At 41.9% G+C, this 23681-nt stretch overlaps 1 protein-coding gene across 3 annotated transcripts in view; it reads right to left on the bottom strand.

Annotated features, from left to right (window-relative positions):
- MON2 (MON2 regulator of endosome-to-Golgi trafficking) overlaps positions 1-23681 on the bottom strand; it is a 208906-nt gene that overhangs the window by 134870 nt on the left and 50355 nt on the right. For all 3 annotated transcript variants that reach the window (XM_077471965.1, XM_077471966.1, XM_077471967.1), the window contains exons 9-13: positions 20307-20431; positions 17185-17324; positions 15996-16149; positions 15196-15422; positions 9373-9454 (exon numbers count right to left, since the gene is read on the bottom strand). In XM_077471965.1, coding sequence (XP_077328091.1) covers positions 9373-9454; positions 15196-15422; positions 15996-16149; positions 17185-17324; positions 20307-20431 — 728 coding nt within the window. The remainder of the gene's footprint in view (positions 1-9372; positions 9455-15195; positions 15423-15995; positions 16150-17184; positions 17325-20306; positions 20432-23681) is intronic.

Genomic DNA, 23681 nt, shown 5'->3' with positions numbered 1-23681 from the left:
AGGTGGAGGAGCGCAAGGTCTCTAATATCCACCAGCTCCGTGATGCTCTCATGGAGGAGTGGAAGAGGACTCCAGTGGCAACCTGTGAAGCTCTGGTGAACTCCATGCCCAAAAGAGCTAAGGCAGTGCTGGAAATAATGGTGGCCACACAAAATATTGACATTTTGGGCCCTATTTGGACATTTTCACTTAGGGGTGTACTCACTTTTGTTGCCAGCGATTTAGACATTAATAGCTGTGTGTTGAGTTACTTTGAGGGGACAGCAAATTTACACTGTTTTACCAGCTGTACACTCACTACTTTACATTGTAGCAAAGTGTAATTTCTTCAGTGTTGCCACATGAAAAGATATAACAAAATATTTACAAAAATGTGAGGGGTGTACCCACTTTTGTGAGATATTGTACATGGAGCAGCCATATTTGCTATGGTTTACAGCTTGTGAATAGGTCAGTTTGCTAGCTGAAAACAACTGACTCCCCTGTGTGGGTAATATCTTTTGTCAACTGTTAAAAATCTGAACTCCGGGAATTCAGCCACATCGTAAAATGTTCTGGATTATTAGGGGTTAAAGTGGTTGTAATCCCTTACAAACCACTTTGACCTACAGGTAAGCCTAGATTAAGGCTTACCTGTAGGTCCAAGAAATATCTCCTAAACCTACATGGTTTAGGAGATATTTACTAAAAGACAGTGACAGCTGTCTACGGCACATGTGCCGTAGACAGCGGCACGCAGGCGCACTATCGCCGCTAGCGGCATGCCGCTGCCAACGGCGATATGCCATTAGTGGTGGCTTCCGTGCGCATGCGTGGGAGTGACGTCATCGCTGCTCCCGCGCTGTGAGTGGCCGGAGCAGCGATACCCAGAAGAAGATGGATGCTCCGGACTACAGGGGACAGCGGTGACTTCTCTGGCTCCTGTGTCAGGTAAGTGACACATAATGGGCTACTATGCGATGCATAGTAGCCCATTATGCTTTACCTTTGCAGGGAGACAAAGAGGAAGTAAACCCATCAGAGGAGCAGGCAGAGATGCTGCGTGTGAAAAGGCAGTATCTCTCCTGTCAGGGCACTGGGCGTAAAGTGACAGTTGAACTCCCAGAGCTCCATAAAAAAACTGTCAGATGTTAATAATGACATAAGTTCAGGAGGTGGCATGCACTTTGTTGGACTTAACTCATTGTTTGGCAGTGCATTTTCCAAACTGGATGAATACATGCAGTTCAGCTTTAAAGTAGAACTTTGCCCATAACAAACTGATAAAAAAAATAATGTTCTTTAGCAGGGAACATACATTTTACTATTTATGCTACCAAAATTAGTGTGCGCTGTAAATTGTCTCCAGCATTGCTCCAGTTTCTTCTTGCTGGAGGCTGCCATTTTGCTGAAGCTCAAAGCCTCTGAAAAGCAGCAAATCATAGGGTGGAACTAAACCCATTGATTTAACAGTTTAAAAAAAAACGGTTACATTCCTGGAAAGCTGGCGTTTCTGTCACATTTGCTTGTGTCCTCAATCAACCAAACTGTCAAACCATCAAATGGCTGGTGTCATAACTAATCACATGTGCAACACCATGGCAGTTGCAGATCAAACAGAAGCAGCTTTCTTGGCTATAAAGGATAAGAGGGTTTAATTCCACTTTAAGGAAGTCAGCAGATCGGTCTCTTTAAACTCAGAAGTGATTAAAAATGGAGAGCAACTGAGCATGTGCAGAGCAGGGTTAGACAGTGGATTACTGGCTTTTAAACAGTATAGGCACTTATTTTTTAATGTTTTACATATTTATACCTGCAAAAGGGGGCAGCCTGAAGTGATCTAGCAAGACTTAATTTTCTTACTAAAGTTCCACTTTAAGCAGGGAAATAGTTGGGATAGTGGCTAATCTAGCCAGCCTTTACTGGTCAATGTACACATTTAACCACTTGGGATCCGCGCTATTGCAAAATGACGGCAATAGCGCGGACCCACATTTCCGGGACTACGTCTATTGACGTAGTCCTGGTTACGAGCGGCCTGCGCGCCCCCTGAGGGGCGCGCGCGGCGCGCTCTGTGATCGGCGAGTCCGTGAGACTCGCCTGATCACCGATCCGTGTAAGGGGTCGATCCCGACCCCTTATCACGTGATCAGCTGTCAGCCAATGACAGCTGATCATGTGATAAAACGGAGCCGGTAATCGGCTAGTATTCCTCCTCGCGCTGACAGCGCGAGGAGAAAAAAAAAAAGCCGATCGCCGGCGGCCGTGTTCGGGACATCAGTCCCGATCACGGCCAGCAATATAAAAGGACACCTGCCCCCTGCCAGTGCCCACCTGCCACCCGCAGTGCCATCCTGAATAAAGTAAGTGCCCCCCTGTCAGTGCCACCCAGCAGTGCCCATAGTGCCCACAGTGCCACCCAGCAGTGCCCACAGTGCCACCCAGCAGTGCCCACAGTGCCACCCACAGTGCCACCCAGCAGTGCCACCCACAGTGCCACCCAAAATCTGCCTCAGGTGCTGCACCCCAGTGCCGCCCATCAGTGCCCAGCAGTGCCGCCCATCAGTGCCCAGCAGTGCCGCCCATCAGTGCCCAGCAGTGCCACCTATCAGAGCCACCTATCAGTGCCACCTATCAGTGCCCATCAGTCCCATCTATCTGTGGTACCTATCAGTGCCCATCCGTGCCACCCATCCGTGCCACTTATCCGTGCCACCCATCCGTGCCATCTTATCTGTGCCCATCTTTGCCCATCAGTGCCGCCTTATCTGTGCCCATCGGTGCCGCCTTATCTGTGCCTATTAGTGCCGCCTTAACTATGCCTATCAGTGCCCACCAGTGCAGCCTATCAGTGCCCACCAATGCAGCCCATCAGTGCCCACCAATGCAGCCCATCAGTGCCCACCAATGCAGCCTATCAGTGCCGCCTAATCAGCGCACTTCAATGAAGGAGAAAAATGACCCGTTTGCAAAATTTTATAACAAACTATTAAAACATGATTTTTTTATTTTATTTTTTTGCATCTTTTTTTGTTTGTTTAGCAAAAAATAAAACTCCGAGCTGTAACTAAATACCACCAAAAGAAAGCTCTATTTGTGGGAAAAAAATGATAAAAATTTCATTTGGGTACAGTGTTGTATGCCCGCGCAATTGTCACTCAAAGTGCATCAGCGCTGAAAGCTGAAAATTGGTCTGGGACTGAGGGGGGTTTAAGTGCCCAGTAAGCAAGTGGTTAACCACTTACCGACCGGCCATAGCCAAAAGACGGCTACAGCGCAGTCGGGTTATTCTGGGAGGGCATCCATGGAATCTTGCTCTCTCCCAGGGGGCGAGCTCACGCAAACATCCGTGACCGCTGGCTCTGGAAGACCCGGCGCATCACGAATTGCTCTGTCAAATGACGGAGCAATCACTTGTAAACAAACCGGTGTCATGTCATGACGCCGGTTCCTCCCTTCCCACTCTGTACCGATCGGTACAGTGCGAGGGGAGAGGGGGGAGAGATTGCAGCAGCGCTGTGGGCTGGATGTTTAGTGCCCACAGTGCTGCTCAGTGACAATACTCTGCAGTACTCTGCAACACTGTGTAATACCGAATTTTCAGTCTTTTTTGATTTATAGCGCAAAAAATAAAAAACCCAGCGGTGATTAAATACCACCAAAACAAAGCTCTATTTGTGTGGAAAAAAAGGAAAAACATTTAATATGGATACAGTGTTGCATAACTGAGTAATTGTCATTCAAAGTGTGAGAGCACCGAAAGCTGAAAATTGGTCTGGTTAGGAAGGGGGTTTAGGTGCCCAATGGTCAAGTGGTTAATAATAACAATAATAACTGGAGTGTAATATAGCTGGAATTACACACTGGGTATGCTAAACTATGTGGGAAAGTACTGTGCTTCATTTAAAGTGAGCTCTCTTTACCACAGGTGGAATCCACTAAAGCAGGGACTATACACAGAGTTTAAACTCTTGGCATCTGCACTATAGCCGAATGACGGCCACAGCGCGGATCTGAATTTCTGGGAGGCCATCATAGGACAACCTCCCTTTTGCACACGCCCTGCAGGACGCGTGCGGTTATCACCGAGTCACTAAGACTCAGGTGATCACAGATCCGATTAAGGGGCCAATCCTGGCCCCTTACCACATGATCAGCTGTCAGCCAATGACAGCTGATCACATGATGTAAACAAAAGCTCGGTAATCCTTTTTTTTTCTCCGATCTTTTCTCTGATCACTGGCTTATGTGCAAGGGACATTGGCCCCGAAGAGGAAGAGGCAATTCTGCCTCATCTGTGCCACCAGTACCCCCTGCCAGTGCCACCTATTGCCCATGAGTGCCACCTTTCAATGCCCACCAGTGGTGCCAATCAGTGCCACCTAGCAGTGCTGCCCATCAGTGAAACCAACCAGTGCTGATCAGTGCCCATTATTGTCACCCATCAGTGCCCATCACTGCCAACCATCAGTGCCCATCACTGCCACCTCATCAGCGTATATCAATGAAGGAGAAAAAAAAATCACCTGTTTTCCAAATTTTATTTAAAAAAAAAATATTATTATTTTTTTTTTTTTAAATGTGTTTCTTTTAAATTTTGTTTAACAAAAAATAAAAACCGCAGAGGTGATCAAATACCACCAAAAGAAAGCTCTATTTGTGGGAAAGAAATGACAAAAATTTCATTTGGGTACAGTTTTGTATGACCGCGCAATTGTCATTCAAAATACATCAGAGCTGAAAGCTGAAAATTGGTCTGAACGGGAGGGGGGTTTAAGTGCCCAGTAAGCAAGTGGTTAATAAACGGTCTGGGGAAAATAGTATAACTGTGCTTAATCTGAAGTGGGTTCTCTTTACCACAGCTGAAATGTAGCACTTTGGGAATTACACACAAGGTTTGATAAACTCTATGGGGAAAGTATTATGCCAGTGCTTCATTTGAAGTGGGTTCTATTTACCATTGCTGGAATGTAGGAACTATACACAGGGTTCACTAAACTCTATGGGGAATGTAAAGGGCAGTAAACACAAACCTTTAAAGTAAATTCTAAAATGAGTGCAGCTGGACATGTGGTATTACCATCTATTCACGGCCCTTTGAAATATTTTCTTTGAATGCTTGTGTTATCCACCTAGTATATTCTCCTTAGGAGTCAGTAATCCTATAATGTACTGCCAGTTTGTCCAAGTTCAACCTGAGGTGAAGAGAACACCCACATACACAATGCTTCCCAGCAGTGCCCTACCAAAGGAAGCATGAATGGCCTATTATGCAGTGACCTGCAGTAAGGATATATGAAGAATATATCTGATAGTAAGGCAAGCAAACAGAAGATCCCTTTTAGGTGGTGCTCACAATTAACCTATCATATCCTTTCAGAAACCCAGTAGGGGTAGCCTTGAGGTGACTTTGCTTGACTTCCCATATATTCATAGGGATGAATATAGACGATCAGGCAGTGGGTCTATTGGTATACTTAAGAAGATCACCTAGGATCATTAGAGTTCTAACAAACAGACAAAGGTCTAAAAATAGCAGCAGTTAGGATGTATGTCCCTGCTACTGCCGTATCCCTCTCTTTTTATTTTATAAAAGGTTTTTACTGCCATATATATCCATACATACACAAAATTACCAAAAGTATTGGAACGCCTGCCTTTACACACACATTAAAGTGGTTGTATGCTCAATATTTTAACTTTTACCTACAGGAAAGCCTATAATAAGGCTTACCTGTAGGTAAAAAAAATATCTCCTAAACCTGTACGGTTTAGGAGATATTCCCCTCGGTATGCGCCGCTGACTGCAGCGGCGCATGCGCACAAGGGCGTTCTCGCCGTGAAAATTCGGCAGCGGCCGACCGGCCGTACTGAAATCTCCCGCGCGCATGCGCGGGAGTGACCATATCGCGGCTCCGGCCACTCACAGCGCGGGAGCCGCGATACCCGGAAGAAACGCAGAGGGAGCATGTCAGCTCCCTCGGCGTGGATCGGGCCAGATGTCGGGGCCTCGTTCTAAGGTAAGTATTTCATAATGAGCTATTATGCGGTGCATACTAGCTCATTATGCATTTTGCTTTGCAGGTTTAAAAAAAAAAAAAAAAAAAAAAAAAAAAAAAAAATTTGCGGGTTTACTACCGCTTTAACTTTAATGGCATCCCAGTCTTAGTCTGTAGGGTTCAATATTGAGTTGGTCCATCCTTTGCAGCTATGACAGCTTTAACTCTTCTGGAAAGGCTGTCCACAAGGTTTAGGAGTATGTCTATGGGAATGTTTGACCATTCTTCCAGAAGCGCATTTGTGAGGTCAGGCACTGATCTTGGACAAGAAGGCCTGGCTCGCAGTCTCCGCTCTAATTCGTTCCTCCACCCCAAATTTGCTCATCCATGTCTTTATGGTGTGGGGTTGTTTTTCAGGGGTTGGGCTTGGCCCCTTAGTTCCAGTGAAGAGAACTCTTAAGGCTTCAGCATACCAAGACATTTTTAATAATTTCATGCTCCCAACTTTGGGGATGGCCCCTTCCTGTTCCAACATGACTGAGCACCGGTGCAAAGAGCAAGGTCCATAAAGGAATGGATGAGCCAGTTTGGAATGAGGGAACATAACTGGCCTGCCCAGAGTCTTAACCTCAACCCGATGAAACACTTTTGGGATGAATTAGAACAGACACTGCAAGCCAGACCTTCTCATCAACATCAATGCTTGACCTAACAAAGAACTTTTATTGTAGCCTTGGACTCTACCCATCAAAACTATATGTTTTCAACATTTTGGGGAATTCTCTAGCTATACAAGTCAGTTTGTATATCGGTATAACTTTGTTAATTCATTTTTCTAGTCTATTATGCTGACAGGATCTGTGTATATCAATTTTATCACAATCATTTTTCATGCATAAAAATTAAGCGGTCTAATATTTTGTTGGCCCTGTCCATAACTATATTTCCAATAATAACCATGTTACCAGCTTGCAAACATTTCGGAAACTTCTCCTACACCATATGGGAGAAAATCCTTTCAGTTATATGACACTTACAATTGATTGGATTTATTCTCTTCCTCATTTTATATAGTGTGACCGGAGTACAGGATATTATGCTTGGTAAAGACACCTTATTTGTATCAGTTTATCTTTGGAGAATATGACAGCATCCAAATATGTTATTAGAACTTCTGACCCAGCCTCCTCAGATAGCTCAGGTATAAGAGAATGCCTTCCATCTCTAAAGTGATGAAAAGTGTAGGCCCTGGCCTGAGTTAAAGTATAACTAAAAGGCAAAACTTGTTTGTTTGTTTGTTTTTTTAGCTTTGGATAGTGTGGACCGGCAGCAGGCCAGTGCAGAGAACAGTCTTCAGTTGTGTCTGGTGGACACTTCCTGTGACAGATCGGGCTACAGCGCAGCCGTCATCCAGAAGGACATCATGTGATGTCCACCCAGATTGAGGAGAGCCCTGCCGTCGTTTTGCTATAGGCTGGCCGGGAGGTGGTTACTATAGTATAATCAATATGCATATTTTATTCCATATTTGACCCATCTAAAGCTATGCTCCAACATAAAAGTCCTCTAAGTATAGATTAAATCATAAATGAGTACCGAGAGGTTCAGTGGGGTGCCTGAGATAGGTTAGAACAGGGCAATTGAAAGACCTTCCTCCTCTCCAAGTGAGGATATTCAGCCTATAGAGGTATATAAAAATTCCTTAAAAAATAGTAACTAGTTGCCTTTGTTGTCGTGGAAGCATCAAAATTATGGATATATTAGTAGGGATGCTAACAGTATACTCTTAGATCTAGGAGTGCTAGTCCTATGACCCTTGGTGTCTGGTAGCTGCAAGGTATCAAGTGAAAGTCTCAGTTCAGAAACTAACCATAGGAAGGAAATGATCAGAGAATTAAAGGACTGGGAAATATGTTTGGTAAAATGGAGGGTTTGAAAGCAGATAAAAAAATTTGGGCAAAAAGATCATTTGGCCCAACAGAGTCAAGGGGAGATATTTTCATTTCAGTATAAGTTTTAAATGCTCGAACAACTCGTTTCAAGTTGTTATTTATGTATGTAGACAACTTAAATCGTATATGTTTATACGTAGATATTTGAACAGAGATTTAGCAGGGATTGTCATGGGATACATTGACGGAACATCTATCCTTCTCTTATAATCAGTGGGGAAAAGAGCTCGCTCAATCTAGTTAATTGTAACTGTTGTACCTCTTAGCAAGTCCCAGATGTTTTTTTCTCAAATTTCTCATATCTTTTTTCTCACTTTGGGCTATATGATTTTGTTTTAATTTACATTTTTTTGCTTTTATATATTGTCTGTACACTTGATGTTGATTATGTTTTCACAGCTCTACTGATAGATTGGCAAATTTTGCACTTTGATAAGATTCATACTTTGTTATACATATATTTTATGAAGACCCAGATGTAGTTTTTACAGCCGTAAATTGCTGACAACGGCAGTGGGGAACGCAGGCAGGAGAATAGGACAGGGTGTGTTCTGTATGCCTCTGTACTTCAATTTAATTTATAAAGGGCATACGCAGCATGCCTAATGCTTACATTACGTTCAACACAATCGACATGCTTCGACATTTTTATTTGCATTTAAGCAGAACTCCAAGCAGATAACAGATCAAATTTAGGGAAGGTAAAGCTGACAAGTTAATACCTTTTTAATTGTATATTGTTCATGGCTTCTTTATCCTACAGAGATTATAGCCCTCCAGCTAAGGGCAGCAAAATGGTAGTCCTCTTTTTCCCTGTAATTCTGCCAATCACAGGAAAAACAATAAAAATATCCTTGGATCAAGAAGTAGTTTAAGATGGGAAAATATTACAATGAATCATAATGAAATGGAAACATGGCTAGCTTTAATGTCAACCTTGAATACATTGGGGAAATATTTCTGGAGAATACCAATTTTAATACAATTCGGGGGGGGGGGGGGGGGGGGGCGGCAAATACTAGTAGAAACTATGAAGGGAGATAGGCCACACAGAAGTAGGAGAGGGTAAAACAAATGAGGACATAGTGTGTGTTTCCTTTTACTGCAAAACCTAGCATTTTTATTTCCTGAATTTTGTTTTGTTACTACTCACAGTTGAGATTACTGTAAGGTTTCAGTTCTGCTTTGAGCTCACATTCACTAATACACAGTAAACACATTACAAGACGCCAGTGATTTTTATACCAACATGCATGTCTTCTATCATATTAGGGAACCAGGTCCAGCACTGTTAATCTTATGCTGAGAAGTCTATCTCGGATTTCATCTGCAATACAATGCAAAGCAATGACAGTGTCTTCACCCTGCAATAACCTCTCATTACATTGCCTTCTATGTTTTTAATCTGATAATCTGTACAGGGGCATAGTTTTACAACTTACCTTGCATCTAGAAGCAGAGAGAGAGCAGCGAGAAGGCCACACCAGCAGGCATTAATCATTTCTTCCCAAACAGTTCTACCAACTAAACAAGAATGACAATAAAGAGGATTATACTAACAGATTTGAAAATACACACAACTATTAACTGCTTCCGACCGCCCCACGTACATTTACTGTGGCAGGGTGGTCCGGGTGTGCAAAATCATATACCTGTACGCGATTCTGTGCACGTGGTTTAGGGGGCGCGCGCTGCTCCCGCTGTGAGACACAGTGGGAGCCAATCAGCAGGTAAGGTGGCCGAGATCCGCCAATCATTCTGTGGAGAGACGGATTAGCGGTGTGCTGATGTAAACAAAGCACACCGCTGATCTGTCAGGGAGGAAAAGCAAGAGATCGTGTTTCAGCTAAGCTGAATCTCAATCTCTTTTCCTCCAGTGTAAAACTTCCCACTACAGTTAGAAACACCTCCACACATTTAACCCCTTGCTCGCCCCCTAGTGTTAACTCCTTCCCTGCCAGTGTCATTTATACAGTAATCAGTGCATTTCATTTTTATAGCACTGATCACTGTATTGGTGTCACTGGTCACCAAAAAGTGTCAGATTTGTCCGCCGCATTGTCGTAGTTGCGCTAAAAATCGCAGATCGCCACCATTGCAATTAAAAAAAACAAAAGTCCCTAAATCTATCCCGTAGTTTGTAGACATTAGAACTTTTGTGCAAACCAATCAATATAGACTTATTTGGATTATTTTTACCAAAAATATGTAGCAGATTTGTTTATAGCAAAAAAAAATAAAAACCGCAGAGGTGATCAAATACCACCAAAAGAAAGCTCTATTTGTGAGAAAATTTTAATTTTTGTAATCACCGTAAAATCCATTTCTCTGAGTTCATCGACGGACACAGTGCCTCCTTAATCTTGACCATTGGAAAGTCCAAAAGCAGTGCCAAATAAAAAACAAGAGGTGGGGAAAATAACTCAAGGCTAACCACAAGAGTCCTAACCAGGACACAGAAGCCTTAAAGCGGAGGTCCACCCTAAAGTGGACCTTCCACTCATTGGATTCCTCCCCCCTCAGGCGCCACAATTGGCACCTTTCAGGGGGGAGGGGGGTGCAGGTATCTGTACAGTACAGGTATCTGCACCCACTTCTGGGATAGCTCTCTGCGGAAAGGGGCGTAGATTACGCCCCTTTCCGAAAGTCCCCCGCTGCCTGCTGGGAAACACACAGATCCCAGAGGCAGCGGGTCCATCCTTATTGCACAGCGCGACTCGCGCATGTGCAGTAGGGAACCGGGAAATGAAGCCGAAAGGCTCCACTTCCTGATACCCATACCCAAGATGGCGGCGGCAGCACCCGAGAGACGATCGAGAGATCGGCTTCGGGTGCCGACATCGCGGGCGCGCTGGACAGGTAAGTGTCACTATTTTAAAAGTCAGCAGCTGCAGTATTTGTAGCTGCTGGCTTTTAAAAAAATAAAAAAAAATAAAAAAAAAACGCGGACTCCCGCTTTAACCAGGTCACAGGAGCCCCATTTGAAAAATAAACATTTGGAAGAAATAAAATACCCCTCAAAAAAAAAAGCAGTCTGCAAAACTTTGCGGCCAAAAGAAGCATCTGCAGATGCCAAAATATCTACTTTCTAGAATTTAGCGAAGGTATGCACCAACGACCAAGTGGCCGCCTTGCAAACCTGTGATATTGACGATTGATGACGTAAGGCCCAAGAAGTACTAAGCGCCCGAGTAGAATGTGACGTAACAGGGAAAGGATGAACCCGACCTTTAATAGAATAGGTCGGAGTCACTGTCTGTCTGATCCATCTGGAGATGGCAGCCAAAGAAGTGGCCAGCCCTTTCCTTGGTCCTGGTGTAACTACAAAAAGCGATTCTGATCTCCAAAAGGACTCCGATACACCAATCGCACGAACCACATCCAGGGTACGAAAAGCAAATTCCTTGGGATGGGCCAGCTTGGGACACAAGGACGGCAACACAATATCCTCATTCAAATGGAAGTCAGAGACAAGCTTGGGCAGAAATGACGGACAGGGACGAAAAAATACTTTATCCCTATGGAGTACTAAATAGAGACTACGACAGGATAATGCCGCCAACTCCGAAATCCTGCGGCCCGAGGTAATAGCCACCAAGAATGTCACCTTTTGGGACAACGTAGATAAGGAAATCTGAATATTCTCGAATGGAGATATCTGGAGAACTGATAGCACCAGGTTTAAATCCCATGACGGCAAAAGAGACCATACAGGTGGTGCTGGACTCCTTGAATGAAGGTAGGAACTAAAAGTGAGTGGCTAGGAGTCACTGAAAGAAGATTGCTAAGGCAGACACCTGGCCCTTGATGGTATTCAAGACCAACCTTTTCTTAACACCCCGTTTACAGGAAGGTCAAAATCCGACCTATAGAAAAGGAGCGAGGGTGAGCACCTATAGAAAAGGAGCGAGGGTGAGCGCCTATAGAAAAGAAGCGAGGGTGAGCGCCAATTGACTCACAGCAAGAAATGTACGCTTTCCACGTATGATGGTATATCTTACTGGAAGTTGACTTCCTCGCCTTCAACATAGTAGGGGTCACTGATCCAGACAAACCTCTATCTCCCAGTACTTGGTTTTCAATGGCTAGGCCATTAAACCCCCCCCCCCCCCCCCCCCACCGTGACACCCTTAATGATGTCGTCCAAGGTAGCCCCAAACAGGCCATCGTCTTGAAAAGGCAGATCAATGAGAGCTTTCTTAGAGGCTTGGTCTGCAGATCAATTCTTAAGCCACAGCATACGTCTAATCACTGAAACAGAAATCTTGGACAGCACAGGAGCTGCATCCAAGGCTGTATCACAAATAAACTGCAGCTCATGGACCAACTGGTCCGCTAAATCAACATAAGCGGTGGGAACCTGCTCACTACTCAGACCCTGGTACAGAAGATTGGCCCATTCAGTTAGGCTCTCCGACACCTGGGCCAAGGCCAAGACTGGACGCAAATCTGAACCAGCCATAGTAATCATGCTGCGTGCCACAGCCTCTGCTTTCCTGTCAACCGGGTCCTTAAAATGGTTGTAAACTCTCCCCCACAACTTTGTCCCATGTAAATCAGCATAAAAACCCTAATGAACACTGCCTGTAGACATCTCCTTACTTGCTTAGTATTGTTGTAATCATTTTTGTTCTTTAGAATGACGTCACTGAGCATGCCCAGATCTCCCGATTTACGGCACACTCTTTATGTGCTTGTCTATCTGTTATCAGGACTTCCTACGGCACACCACTGATATCCCAGGAGGCTGCAGAATCATTCAGAGCTTCCTCCTACACACCATGTGACCATGTGATATCACATGCAGTGTAAACCTGGCCATTACTGCAGTCTTATCAGTTGAAGCTGATAAGATTGACAAAAGGCAAACATTAGACAATGGGCACAAGTAAATACTATGAAATAAAACAAGTCAGCTATTAACAGGGAAGCAGGGTTGCCATAGAAACGTTGGATTGAGAAGGAGGCTTGGTTAACAGTACAGGAAGTGCTCAATGTAAGGGCTGAAATACACTCCACTGTGGACTCAGAAAACAATACTTAAGATGGCGCTACCTAACCCCTGGAAACAAGTTTTTTAAAGTTTCTTTAAACAGTAAGTAATATGCGATTTGGGCTGGATTACAGTGGCTATAGTTTGATAATTACTTATTATAATGGACTAAATGAAAAGAAGCATCAAAGTGGGAGAGTTTACTTCCTCTTTAAAAGATGGAGATTCCTCTACTGGGATCATGTTTGCTTTGTTCAACCTGGAGACAGGAGGGTACACCACTGGTGGAGTAGTCCACTTTTTTAAAAGTGATTCCTCAAAGGGATAACGTACTGAGAAACATTTGGGGATCACAAAGAGAGGCTTTGGTTGTTCCCATTCCTTATAGGTAAACCTGTCAAAATAAGGCAGATAAGGAAACAACTTAGGTGTGTGAGGTGACTTATACGTACCAAAAGACACAGCCACGTCCATGACCCCCTCAGCCGCATCCACCATTTTTAAAGTCTCACGCACCGCAGTAATAAGTGTGTCCCCCAGCGCTTTTTCACTCGCTGCTGCGACCGCAGAGGATTCATCCTCATTATCAGTTGGGTAGGGGGCGTGATATCAAGCCCCCTGGATGGACCGCATCCCCGGCAGCATCAGGCTCTAAATCAGATGAGAAACTGGGGGAGGTGGGGAAACGTCCTCCTGGGCCTTTAGCCACACGCTACTTCCAACTGGAATACCAATGACTCTAGGACTGCTATCAGCGCAATCATGGGAAGCTGGGGTCAGTGGGGGAGGTGTAACCCTGAGACTCCTTACATGGCTGCTGACCGTTTGATATGCCGAAGCATGCTGCCAAGAACCTCTCTGTGCCCTCAACACTCTGCAAGGGCACCGCAACCCCCCCCCCCCCCCAAGATACTGTACACCATCAGGCAGGGTGAACATTTAAGGGGACGCCGCTGTGCACTCTGCACCACAACCCCCACTAAGTAGGGCATGCATCCAGGGGTCCTGGAAGCCCCCCATACCATCAGGGCAGGACACATACCACCTCAAGACCTTTACAGAAGGGGAATGGAAGATGAGACCCTGGGAGCTCTGAAGGTCTTTTAGGCTGGGAGGAGGGAACCCGCAAGCAGGCCGATCATCCCTGGAGCGTACCCGCGTCCACCCCAAACTGCACAAAGGGGGAGGTGGGCACTGTACTTACCAATAATTGGTGCGGGTAACACTCTAGACAGAACTCCTCGCCACCGCAGTGGAGGAGCTGTCAGCCAAGGGAATGCTGCAACTCAGACCAGAGCCCGGTCATATACGACCCCGACGTTTAACTCGCGGGCCAGGCTCTGTCTGTTGGATCTAGATTATACAGCCCAGCAGTTGATTGTAGATCTTCCAAGAGAAAATGCATGGAAGAAAGACATAAAAAGCAAAATCTGCTAGGACCACAAGATCCCAGCAAGGAGCTAGGTCCTTACGCCTGACTAGACAGAAATAAACTGAATACCTAGAGCAGGGAGGGGGCATGTTCTGCCTATGATAGATAGATATATATATATATCTATCTATCTATCTAACCCAACGGTCAAGATTATGGAGGCACTGTGTCCGCCGAACGAAGGAGAAAAAGGGACATCAATTTTGAGTACAGTGTTGCACGACCACGCAATTGTCAGTTAAAGTGACGTAGTGCTGTATCGCAAAAAATGGCCTGGTCAGGAAGCGGACAAAACCTTCCGGGGCTGAAGTGGTTAAAAAAAGATAGATAAGTTGATGTAGAAGACATATAGTGTTATAATTGTTTGTTTTAAGTAGACAAGCCAAAAGAAAAAAAAAACATCTACAAGTACTCCACTGTTTGGAATGCCCATGAGTCTTTGGCCTAATGGGAATCTTCCCTTGCAAATTTAAGTTAAAATAAAAAAAAACATGCAGTATAATAGGGAAGTCTCCCCTTGGAATTTGAGACAAAAAAAACGTGTTGCCTAACAAGGAAGTCTCACCTTTAGAGACTGAGGCAAAAAAATGATGTGCCCTAGCAGGGGAGTCTACCCATACACAAAAAACAAAAATCTGACAAACAGTTCAGCTGTCGACCAATCAAGGAGCTCTCTCTGTTGCGTTTTGCAGACTGAACTCTGTGAAGTATCGCGATGGACCATTTTATGAATGGGCCATCACAATACCCACTCCCCATTATGAATCAGCCTCTCAGAAAAGTTGAATGATACATTTTTAAGTAATGCATTAGTCTTATAAACACAAATCATCATATAACCTGGTTCTTGCTCCGGTGGGTCAGACACAGTTCTTAGGTCTTTTTGATCACTAGTTTGTGATGGAGTCTCTTCCGCTGAAATTTGAGAGTCTGTTTCAGCCTGGCCAATTTCCCCTTCAATCATGGTGGTTATGCCTCGCACAAGATCTAACAGGCAGTGAAATGCCACTGACATGGCATATCCCTCTGGGATAGTAGGTGGCTCTACTTTATCCAGCATTTCAAGACTAAAAAGAATACAGGAGTTTAGTTTTATCACTGTAAAATGTAATGCATATTTATAATTTAAGGTACCTGTATGCCAACCATTCACTTTAAATCTCTATAAGTAATCTTGAAAATGTTTTTAACAAAATCCTCAATGAAGTAAAGGACATTTCATGCTAAAATCCAGTACACTGAGAAAAATCATACTACGCTTTCATTTTTTTTCTAGATTAAGCAATAAAGTTCATTGGTTGAAAGCAAAGTGCTAGCCTCCCACTCACAACATGACTATCATTTATGTACATTCAAACCAGGGAACTAAACTAGGACTGATTAGGATTTACAGCAAAGATTAAGGTCAGGGTGATAAACCTAAAATCAAATCGCTTTTGTCACTGGAGATCCTGAGGCATGCAAAAGTTTGTGCCTAAAAAGTGTTGAACCTAATGCCAGGTTTCACCTAAGATTGTATTTTTCATCAAAACTCTTAATGTAGAGAAAAATAATTAAAATGCCTTGAAATGCCCTGTCCCGATGCAAAAATATTTAAGACATTAACTGGCTAAAACCATATTTTAATTGTCTCAACTTACTAAGTTGCCTTGGCGCTGCCTTGAACAGAAATGGTCATTATTGGGATCCAGGTACCTCTGTACTCAAAGGCAGGAAGTACACTTGCATTGCCAGCAGCTACTACCATCCCTGGAGTGCTTTGAATAGCAGCAGGACCACTGGAGATGGAACCAGCTGTCATTAAGGAGAAAAAAAACGTTTATAAGTAAAATATACCAATGAGCTAAAACGTAATCATAAGACTAAGCTACATACTATTTCTATGAACTGCAAAGATGGACTACCCAAGCACTGCTTGCATTTACATTGGTAAACATAAGGAACTTAGATACATTGGAACAAATGTATTGATAAGCTGTTCCCATGCCTCAATCTGCCATCCAAACTTAGAGATACTAGAACTTTAGCCTTAAGACAAGGCATTCCTCCTGCCAAACCTGTCACTGCTGATGATGTATGAATCGGGGAAAGACATCAGCTCCTAAAACTCAATAGAAAAGTCACAACATTTTCTGTCATTCTGCATTATGTAGAGGGGCTTGATAAAATAAATACATATGGCTATGATATGATGTTTAAGGGCCGTACATACGGACCAAATATCGGACAGCCTCATCCGGTTCAATAGAAACCAGCCGACATTCAGCCTGTGTGTACAACAGTTCAAACGGCTTCTGTAAAAGGGGCGTGACTGAAAAAGGTCTACTGATTGGCATCTGATCAGTGCCGCCCCCCTGTCAGAAAACAATAGCTCAGTGTCGGAGATCGATGTACTAACATCAGATTATTAGTACAGCAACTCCTCCCAAGGTCTTCATTTTCTTTTATTCAGCCCGTTCAGTACTAGGTACACACGGCAAGTTGTTTTCTTGGAGCTCTGGAAAAGGTCGGTGTACTAACCATGCGATTTTAGTACAGCGATCACCCTGGTGAGCACAACCTCCCCCCCCCCCATCCTGCCAGAACACACCAGTCAGCTGCTGATTTTCCAGAAACTCAATTGACAAAAGCCATCCATGAGATCGGCTTCTGTCAAACAAGGACCTGTACACACAGGCCAAACGTCAGCTGGTATCTACTGTACCGGCTGATTTCAGACGATATTTGGCAGAGGCTTTCGTTTTCAAACATATTCCATTAGATTAATTCTTTAGTTTTAACCAAAACATACAAAATTATAGAAACATTCCACAAGAAGGAAAAGAATACCATTTGGGTTGGATGTGTTTGATGCGTTTCCAGTACTTGGAATAAGGAAAAGTGACTGAATAAAGGATCCCAGAGCATTGACAATATCCCGAAAAACTTTAGTGGAGTGTTGCTTCATGTCATAGGACTGGCAGAAAGACCTGGGTGTGGTAAAAGTATTCTTGTTATGATTTCTGCATTGATATGAAACCAGTATTAGAAGTATTGTTCTAAGTCAGAACATACAAGGGCTTTAACAATGTAAAATACACAAATGCATAAAATACTTTGAGGATTCTGTTTAAAAGTAAGGGGAGATCTTAAAGCAATATTTTTGAAAAAATCAGAAGTGTTATATATTGAGGTTCCAACCCTTTCAGAAAAGTCGAGTTCTATGCATGGATTTAAAAGAGAAGTGTGGAAAAAAAAATTAAAAAAAATAAACACACAGGTACATACTCACATAAATTGCTGTAGTATCAGTCTAATTCTGCAGCGGTCCCCCTCTGGCTCTAAGACCAAGAACTGAGTGATCACATGACCAATGATTGCTCAGTTCTCAGTCTGCTCTGAACAGCGAGAGGTAACTCCCAGTCACCGCTCACTGCTCTGCCCCTCCAGCGCTCCCTGGAGCACCAGGCTGTGGAGGGGGCAGTAGCAGCTGATGCAAGCACTATTGTCAAGATCCCTCCAGAGCGTGGACAGGCTCTGTGACATCAGCCAACAATGGGCCTTTGCCTACTGTCAGCTGATACTGAGTTTACAGGAGTGCAAAGGTAAGTGCACTCCTGTGACCCAGAAGACAAGTATGGCCATAAAAACTTTGACCATACTATTCTTTTAAATACTTGGAGGGAAGATGAATGTTTGAATCAATGCCAAGGATATTTTCACAGCAAGGAAGCAGCACAAGAAAATTATCGAAGGTTTAAGACAAACATGAGAAAAGTTGTTTAAAAGCAGAGAAACCTTTGTAAAGGAGTTCATATCCAAACAGACAAAAAAAGAAGCGAATTGCTAAAGGCTTTGTACAGTAGGCAAGAATGAGAATATTCTATTGTATCCTGTAGGAAATTGGTGAACTAAAATAAATTTAGTTTTTTATAGCAGACTGGATTAAAGGGGTTGTAAAAGGTAAATGTTTTTTCACCTTAATGCATTAAACCAGATGCTTCTCACCATGAGAGGGAGCTCGCATGAACGTGAGAAGCACCTGCGGGAGGAAGCCGAGACAGCGGCCGAGGGACCCCAGAAGAGCAGGTTTGGGGCCACTCTGTGCAAAACGAGCTGCACAGTGGAGGTAAGTATAACATGTTTGTTATTAAAAAAAAAAAAAAAAAGGATGGAAAGATGTAACAAATTCACTTTACAATCCCTTTAAAGCTAGTCTGTTAGATGGAATACTGCACAACAGTGTCTATACCTTAAAGCCGTATTAAACCCACATCAAAAAGTTATTAAATTGCAGCTCACCAAATCTTATATGTGGCAGCGGCATTCATTTTCTTTTTTAGGCTTTTTTCCTTTGTTTTCACCTGGTGATCCAGCCAGTAAGTCTGTTATCTTTCAACCTACTTTAACAGATCAAACTTTCCAAACAAAGTAGCACTTAGATAGTTGAGACAAACCAATTACCACTGACAGTGGTGCTTAACGTGATCAGCTTTTTTTCATTTATGGATAACTTTTATCCCATAAGAAAAAAAAAAAAGTTTGCTGCGGCTGCTTATAAAGTGTAAGCTGGACCTCAGCTTCAAATTGTTAGTTCATAAATCTGCTAGTGCATCTAACACCACCCTCACCAGATTGACAGTGCTGCTGTCAAAAAGGTGTCTGGTTTACTACTGACACCATGCAGACACTATAAAAGACAGGAAGTGTGTTACTGGCTGGATCACCAGGGGGAAAAAAATAAATTAATGCAGACAAATCTAAAGATTGGTAAGCTAAAATATATTACATTTTTTTTTTTCATAAAGAAATTTCTAAAGGGAAAATCTATGTACTTTACTGGTACCAAGGAAAACAAATCAGTTTATTTACATTTACAAAACAATGTATATTGCTCCCTTCATCTGGCAAATTACGAACTGTGTACATATACAAGTCATAAACTGTATGTATAATAGGTTGTATTTTTTAGTCAGGTTATTTACCATCGTCTCCAAGAAATAAGGTCCTGAAGAAGCATACTGTGTGAAACGTGTTGAATTGAATGTGATCCCTGTATACACACTATTTGATGAGATGTAAAAAACTTGGGATTTATTTCTCGATTGGTGTTCTATGTTGGCTTTTAACTTTGTTATAAACTGATTGTCATTTTACATGTGTAGGTCTTCCTGGGTACCGGTAAAGTTTGTACATTTTACCTTTATTTTTTATTTTTTTTCCCCTGATACATAATTAGGATGTGGTGAAAATAAATGGCAGCTATTCCTAAATATCATACATTTTTCTTTTTTCTTTAATACAGCTTTAGGGTGGGGCATAATTGTTAAAATAAAAAAATACAAGCAAATATGTTACACATGAACACAATTTTGGTACAAACGTAAGTAATGAGGCATGCTGGCTGATCCTACTCCAGGTGTAAAACACATGGAGTTATTTTCTTTTATTGATTTTCGCTATTTGATTAGGGCCTATGCTGTAAAAAGTTCTGAAGCTTAGGGGTTCAAGACCAATATTATTACCTGCTGGTGACACATGGAATTACAAGGCTACCATGGGAACAACCTTATTTCACTGAGCAGACTCTGGTACAAGCAACAGAGATGCCCAAAAAAAAATTGGAAGGTTGGGGCTTCACAAAATGAATATTACTACAACCAAACCAAGATTTGTTGATGGAAAATTTCTTTAAAATACAAACCCAGACCATAGGGTTATAGCATGATCCAACCACTGGAGCTGGATTTTCTAAATCAGTCTATACTTCTAGATTGTAAGCTCCAATGAACAGGGCCCTCAGATTCCTCCTGTATTGAATTGGATTGTAATTGTCTGTCCTCGTGTTGTAAAGCGCTGCGCAAACTGTTGGCGCTATATAAATCCTGTACTAATAATACCGATATTCATCAGATGTAGCTTTAAGATTTGTTTTGCTTTAAAAACCGAGTGTGTGAATGTAAATCATTTACCTGAGAAGCTGAGGTTGAACACAAAGCCTATGTATGGACTCCACAGCTACAGCTCGGAGCCACTGTGGTTTATCAGCATCCAGGAATTTCACTAGCAGCGATAAAAAGATTTCACACTCTGTCACCTAAAAGAGTTCACGTTAAATAGGTTAATTTAGCACAATTTGAAGGAAAATGACCATTTGTGATAAACCAAATAGGAATCTTTAAAACTACTAAGTAAAACACCTGTATGCAGCCGTGACCTATTGTGGATTTTATTGTATCCCCTCCACCAAGCAGGTGCACCAAACTCTAACCTACCTTTTATATATATATATATATATATATACATACACACATATATATATATATATTATATATATATATATATATTATATATATACACACACTTCACAAGCCATGTCAGTGTTGGTGCATACAAGTAATCCAGCAGAAAAAGATTTAGAAATACGCTATTACAACGGATGCTGTGTATTTTTTTTTATATGCTTAAATAAGGGGAGTATATTTGCAGACTATAAATATATATGCTGCTTGCATTCGACTGCCATTATGTTATGCACAGCAAAAAAAAGCTCAATTTCCCTTCACAAGGAGCCCTGAGTTGAAAGGCCCGGGACAGCTACTCTTCAGCCAAAATAAGATAAACGTATTTCTAACACACTGATCCATTTTTAATCTGGTTTTGTGTAAAAAAAAAATACCAACAAAAAAAAAAAAAAAAAAAGTGGAATTCTGTTTAATTGCAGGCCTGCTGCGTTTAAAAAAATCCTGCTTGCCACATATTTGGTGCCGTTAAAAAAAAAAAAAAAAAAAAAAAAAACACAACACCACACACACCAAAAACACACCTCCCCACTGAAATTAATGGAAACCATATCAAAAAGGAAGAAAAAATCTGTTGCGTTTTTGGTGCAGGTTTAGCGTTACATGTCTTTTTTTTCACAGGTGCGAAACGCAGCGGAAACACAACAAAAGCACAGTAAAAACACATATGCACTTTTGCAAGGGAGCAGTGTGAAAGTAGCCCAAGTCTTTATACAGCTTATATACACAGCTATGACTTAGGTTGTCCTTTAGTAAACAGCCTGCTACAGACAACAACACCCTTCCTTCACAAGCCATACCACTTGAAAGGCTGAAAGTTGTAAAATGGCCCCCATTAATAGGATTTTTGTACTCATTGTAAAAATCCTTTTCTCGCTGTGTTTGCGAAATCCTATGTCTCTCAGGCAGTCCATGGAGAGACACGGACGTTCTTAGACTGTCAGGTTACAATGTCACCTACAGGAGGTAAGGACACTGGCAAAACACACACACACACACACACACACACACACACACACACTAGCCAGCAGGATAACCCCACCACAACAATCACATCTCAGTTTTGTAGTACCTTTGTCTCTCAATGGACTTTTTTTTTTTTTTTTTTTTAAAGATTTTACAAGAAAGTACATACTGCAAAAAAAATACACTGGAGGGCGCGAACACCTCGTGCATTACCAGAAAAAAATGAATTAAATCCAAAACAAATGGATACTCACATGCTGATATAGAAATTTAATTAGGGCTGCAACTAACGATTATTTTCATAATAGATTAGTTGGCCGATTATTGTTTCGATTAATCGGTTAATAACCTTAAAAAAAAAAAAAAAAATTGCTGCAATTTGCAATTTTACATTTTTTTGAGCCAATTTGTTGTTGGGCAGATTAAAAAAAACACAAATTGCTGCAAAAACACATTATTACTTTGCCTTTCTGCAGTTTCTCCATTGAAGTATATTGAACAAAAAAAAAAAAAATAGCACTGTTTTGTGTTAAACAAAAGTCCTTGTCTTTTCCAAATACGCAGCAGATGAAAAAATCATGGATGTGAACGTGCCCCATAGGAAACCATGTAAATGAACTATAGTGCGTTTCTGCAAAAAGCACCAAAAAACAAAGAGGTGTGACCCAGGCCTGAGATGTTTAGTAAAATAATGGGGTTAAAAAAACGAAAATTAGTACAAAAATAAAAATAAAAATAAAAATAAGTGGTAAATTTTTTACTATGGGACAGTGAAAGTAATATTTACAGTAGTGATTTGCTCTTTTTGTACTATAAAGGGCTATTTTTTTTTTTTAACCCCATTATGTTAGTGGCTGATTAATCGATTATGAAAATAGTAATTGATTTCATAATCGATTCGTTGTTTCGGCCCTAAATTCAATAGAACTTCTACATCAGCATGCGAGTATCCATTTGTCATTTTGGATTCAATAATTGTATTTATGGTAATGCACAATGTATTTGCGCCCTCCTGTGTGTTTGCAGTATAGAAGCCTCCCCGGTCTGTGGAGAGCTGCACCCATAAGTGGCATTGTAGATAGAAGCAATTTTGAAGAATTCCCCTGGTTTTAGTATTGGAGTTTTTTTTTGGAGCATGCAGGAAAGTACAGAAATCGTATTTTATTTTCTGTACATCATTTCTATAAAAGGCAAGTTAGGAATAAAAGCAGAATTTTAACCCACACAACATGGCATGTAAAATATAGTTTCTTCTATAGCAAACACCAGTACAAAACTGAGGAAACCTCAACCCAGCATGATCTCACAAGGTATTCAAAACAGTTAGTAACCGAGACAGGAACAGGAAAGCTGCCTCGGCTCTGAAATAATAACTACCTAAGGAATCACCATATACTGGCAAAACTTGAATAGCAGGGTTATGTGTAAAATAAACACAGAAGGGTAGTCATTGCTGACTGTAGCACTGTCACATCAGCATAGATAGTGAACAGGGAAACTGCTTTCCTTGGCTGACTGCTCGGGATTTTCAATACCTGGCCTGAATCTATCAGCAGCTGTAGATGACTAATGCCTTGTACACACGGTCGGACATTTTAATTCGTTAAAGTAATTTTTTCCAAAAGAAATTGCATTCGAAAGACCGCTGCACAAATACAGTGTGACATAAAATATTGTAATAACCCCCATTTTATTCTCTAGGGTGTCTACTAAAAAATATGTATATCATTTTTGGGGGTTCTAAATAATTTTCTAGCAAAAAAATGATTTTAACTTGAAACCAACAATGTCAGAAAAAGGTTTAAGTGGTTAAACCTTTTTCACTTACACACAAAGTCTATTCCATTGACAAATTGTTACAATGTTTATACTTAAGTTCAACTGATAAAGTATGTTTTGATTCTTGGCAGACTGTCCAGTTTTTCTCTTCCTTTCTTTTGGCTGTGGCTTCAGAAGAGCAGAGACAATTCTTTGCATAGAAAGAATTGTGAGACACTTTACTCAAGATCTCGATAACGATTCTTGATGATTAATTGTACAGCTCTAGTGCATAGTGTGTAGTATTTAAAGCTTTTAAAT

The sequence above is a fragment of the Lithobates pipiens genome, unplaced genomic scaffold (assembly GCF_037356315.1).
Source record: "Lithobates pipiens isolate NorthernLeopardFrog02 unplaced genomic scaffold, aLitPip1_a1.2 Scaffold_8, whole genome shotgun sequence".
NCBI classification, from domain to species: Eukaryota; Metazoa; Chordata; class Amphibia; order Anura; family Ranidae; genus Lithobates; species Lithobates pipiens.
Note: the sequence above shows the minus strand (reverse complement) of the source record. Positions and strands in the feature narration are given on the sequence as shown.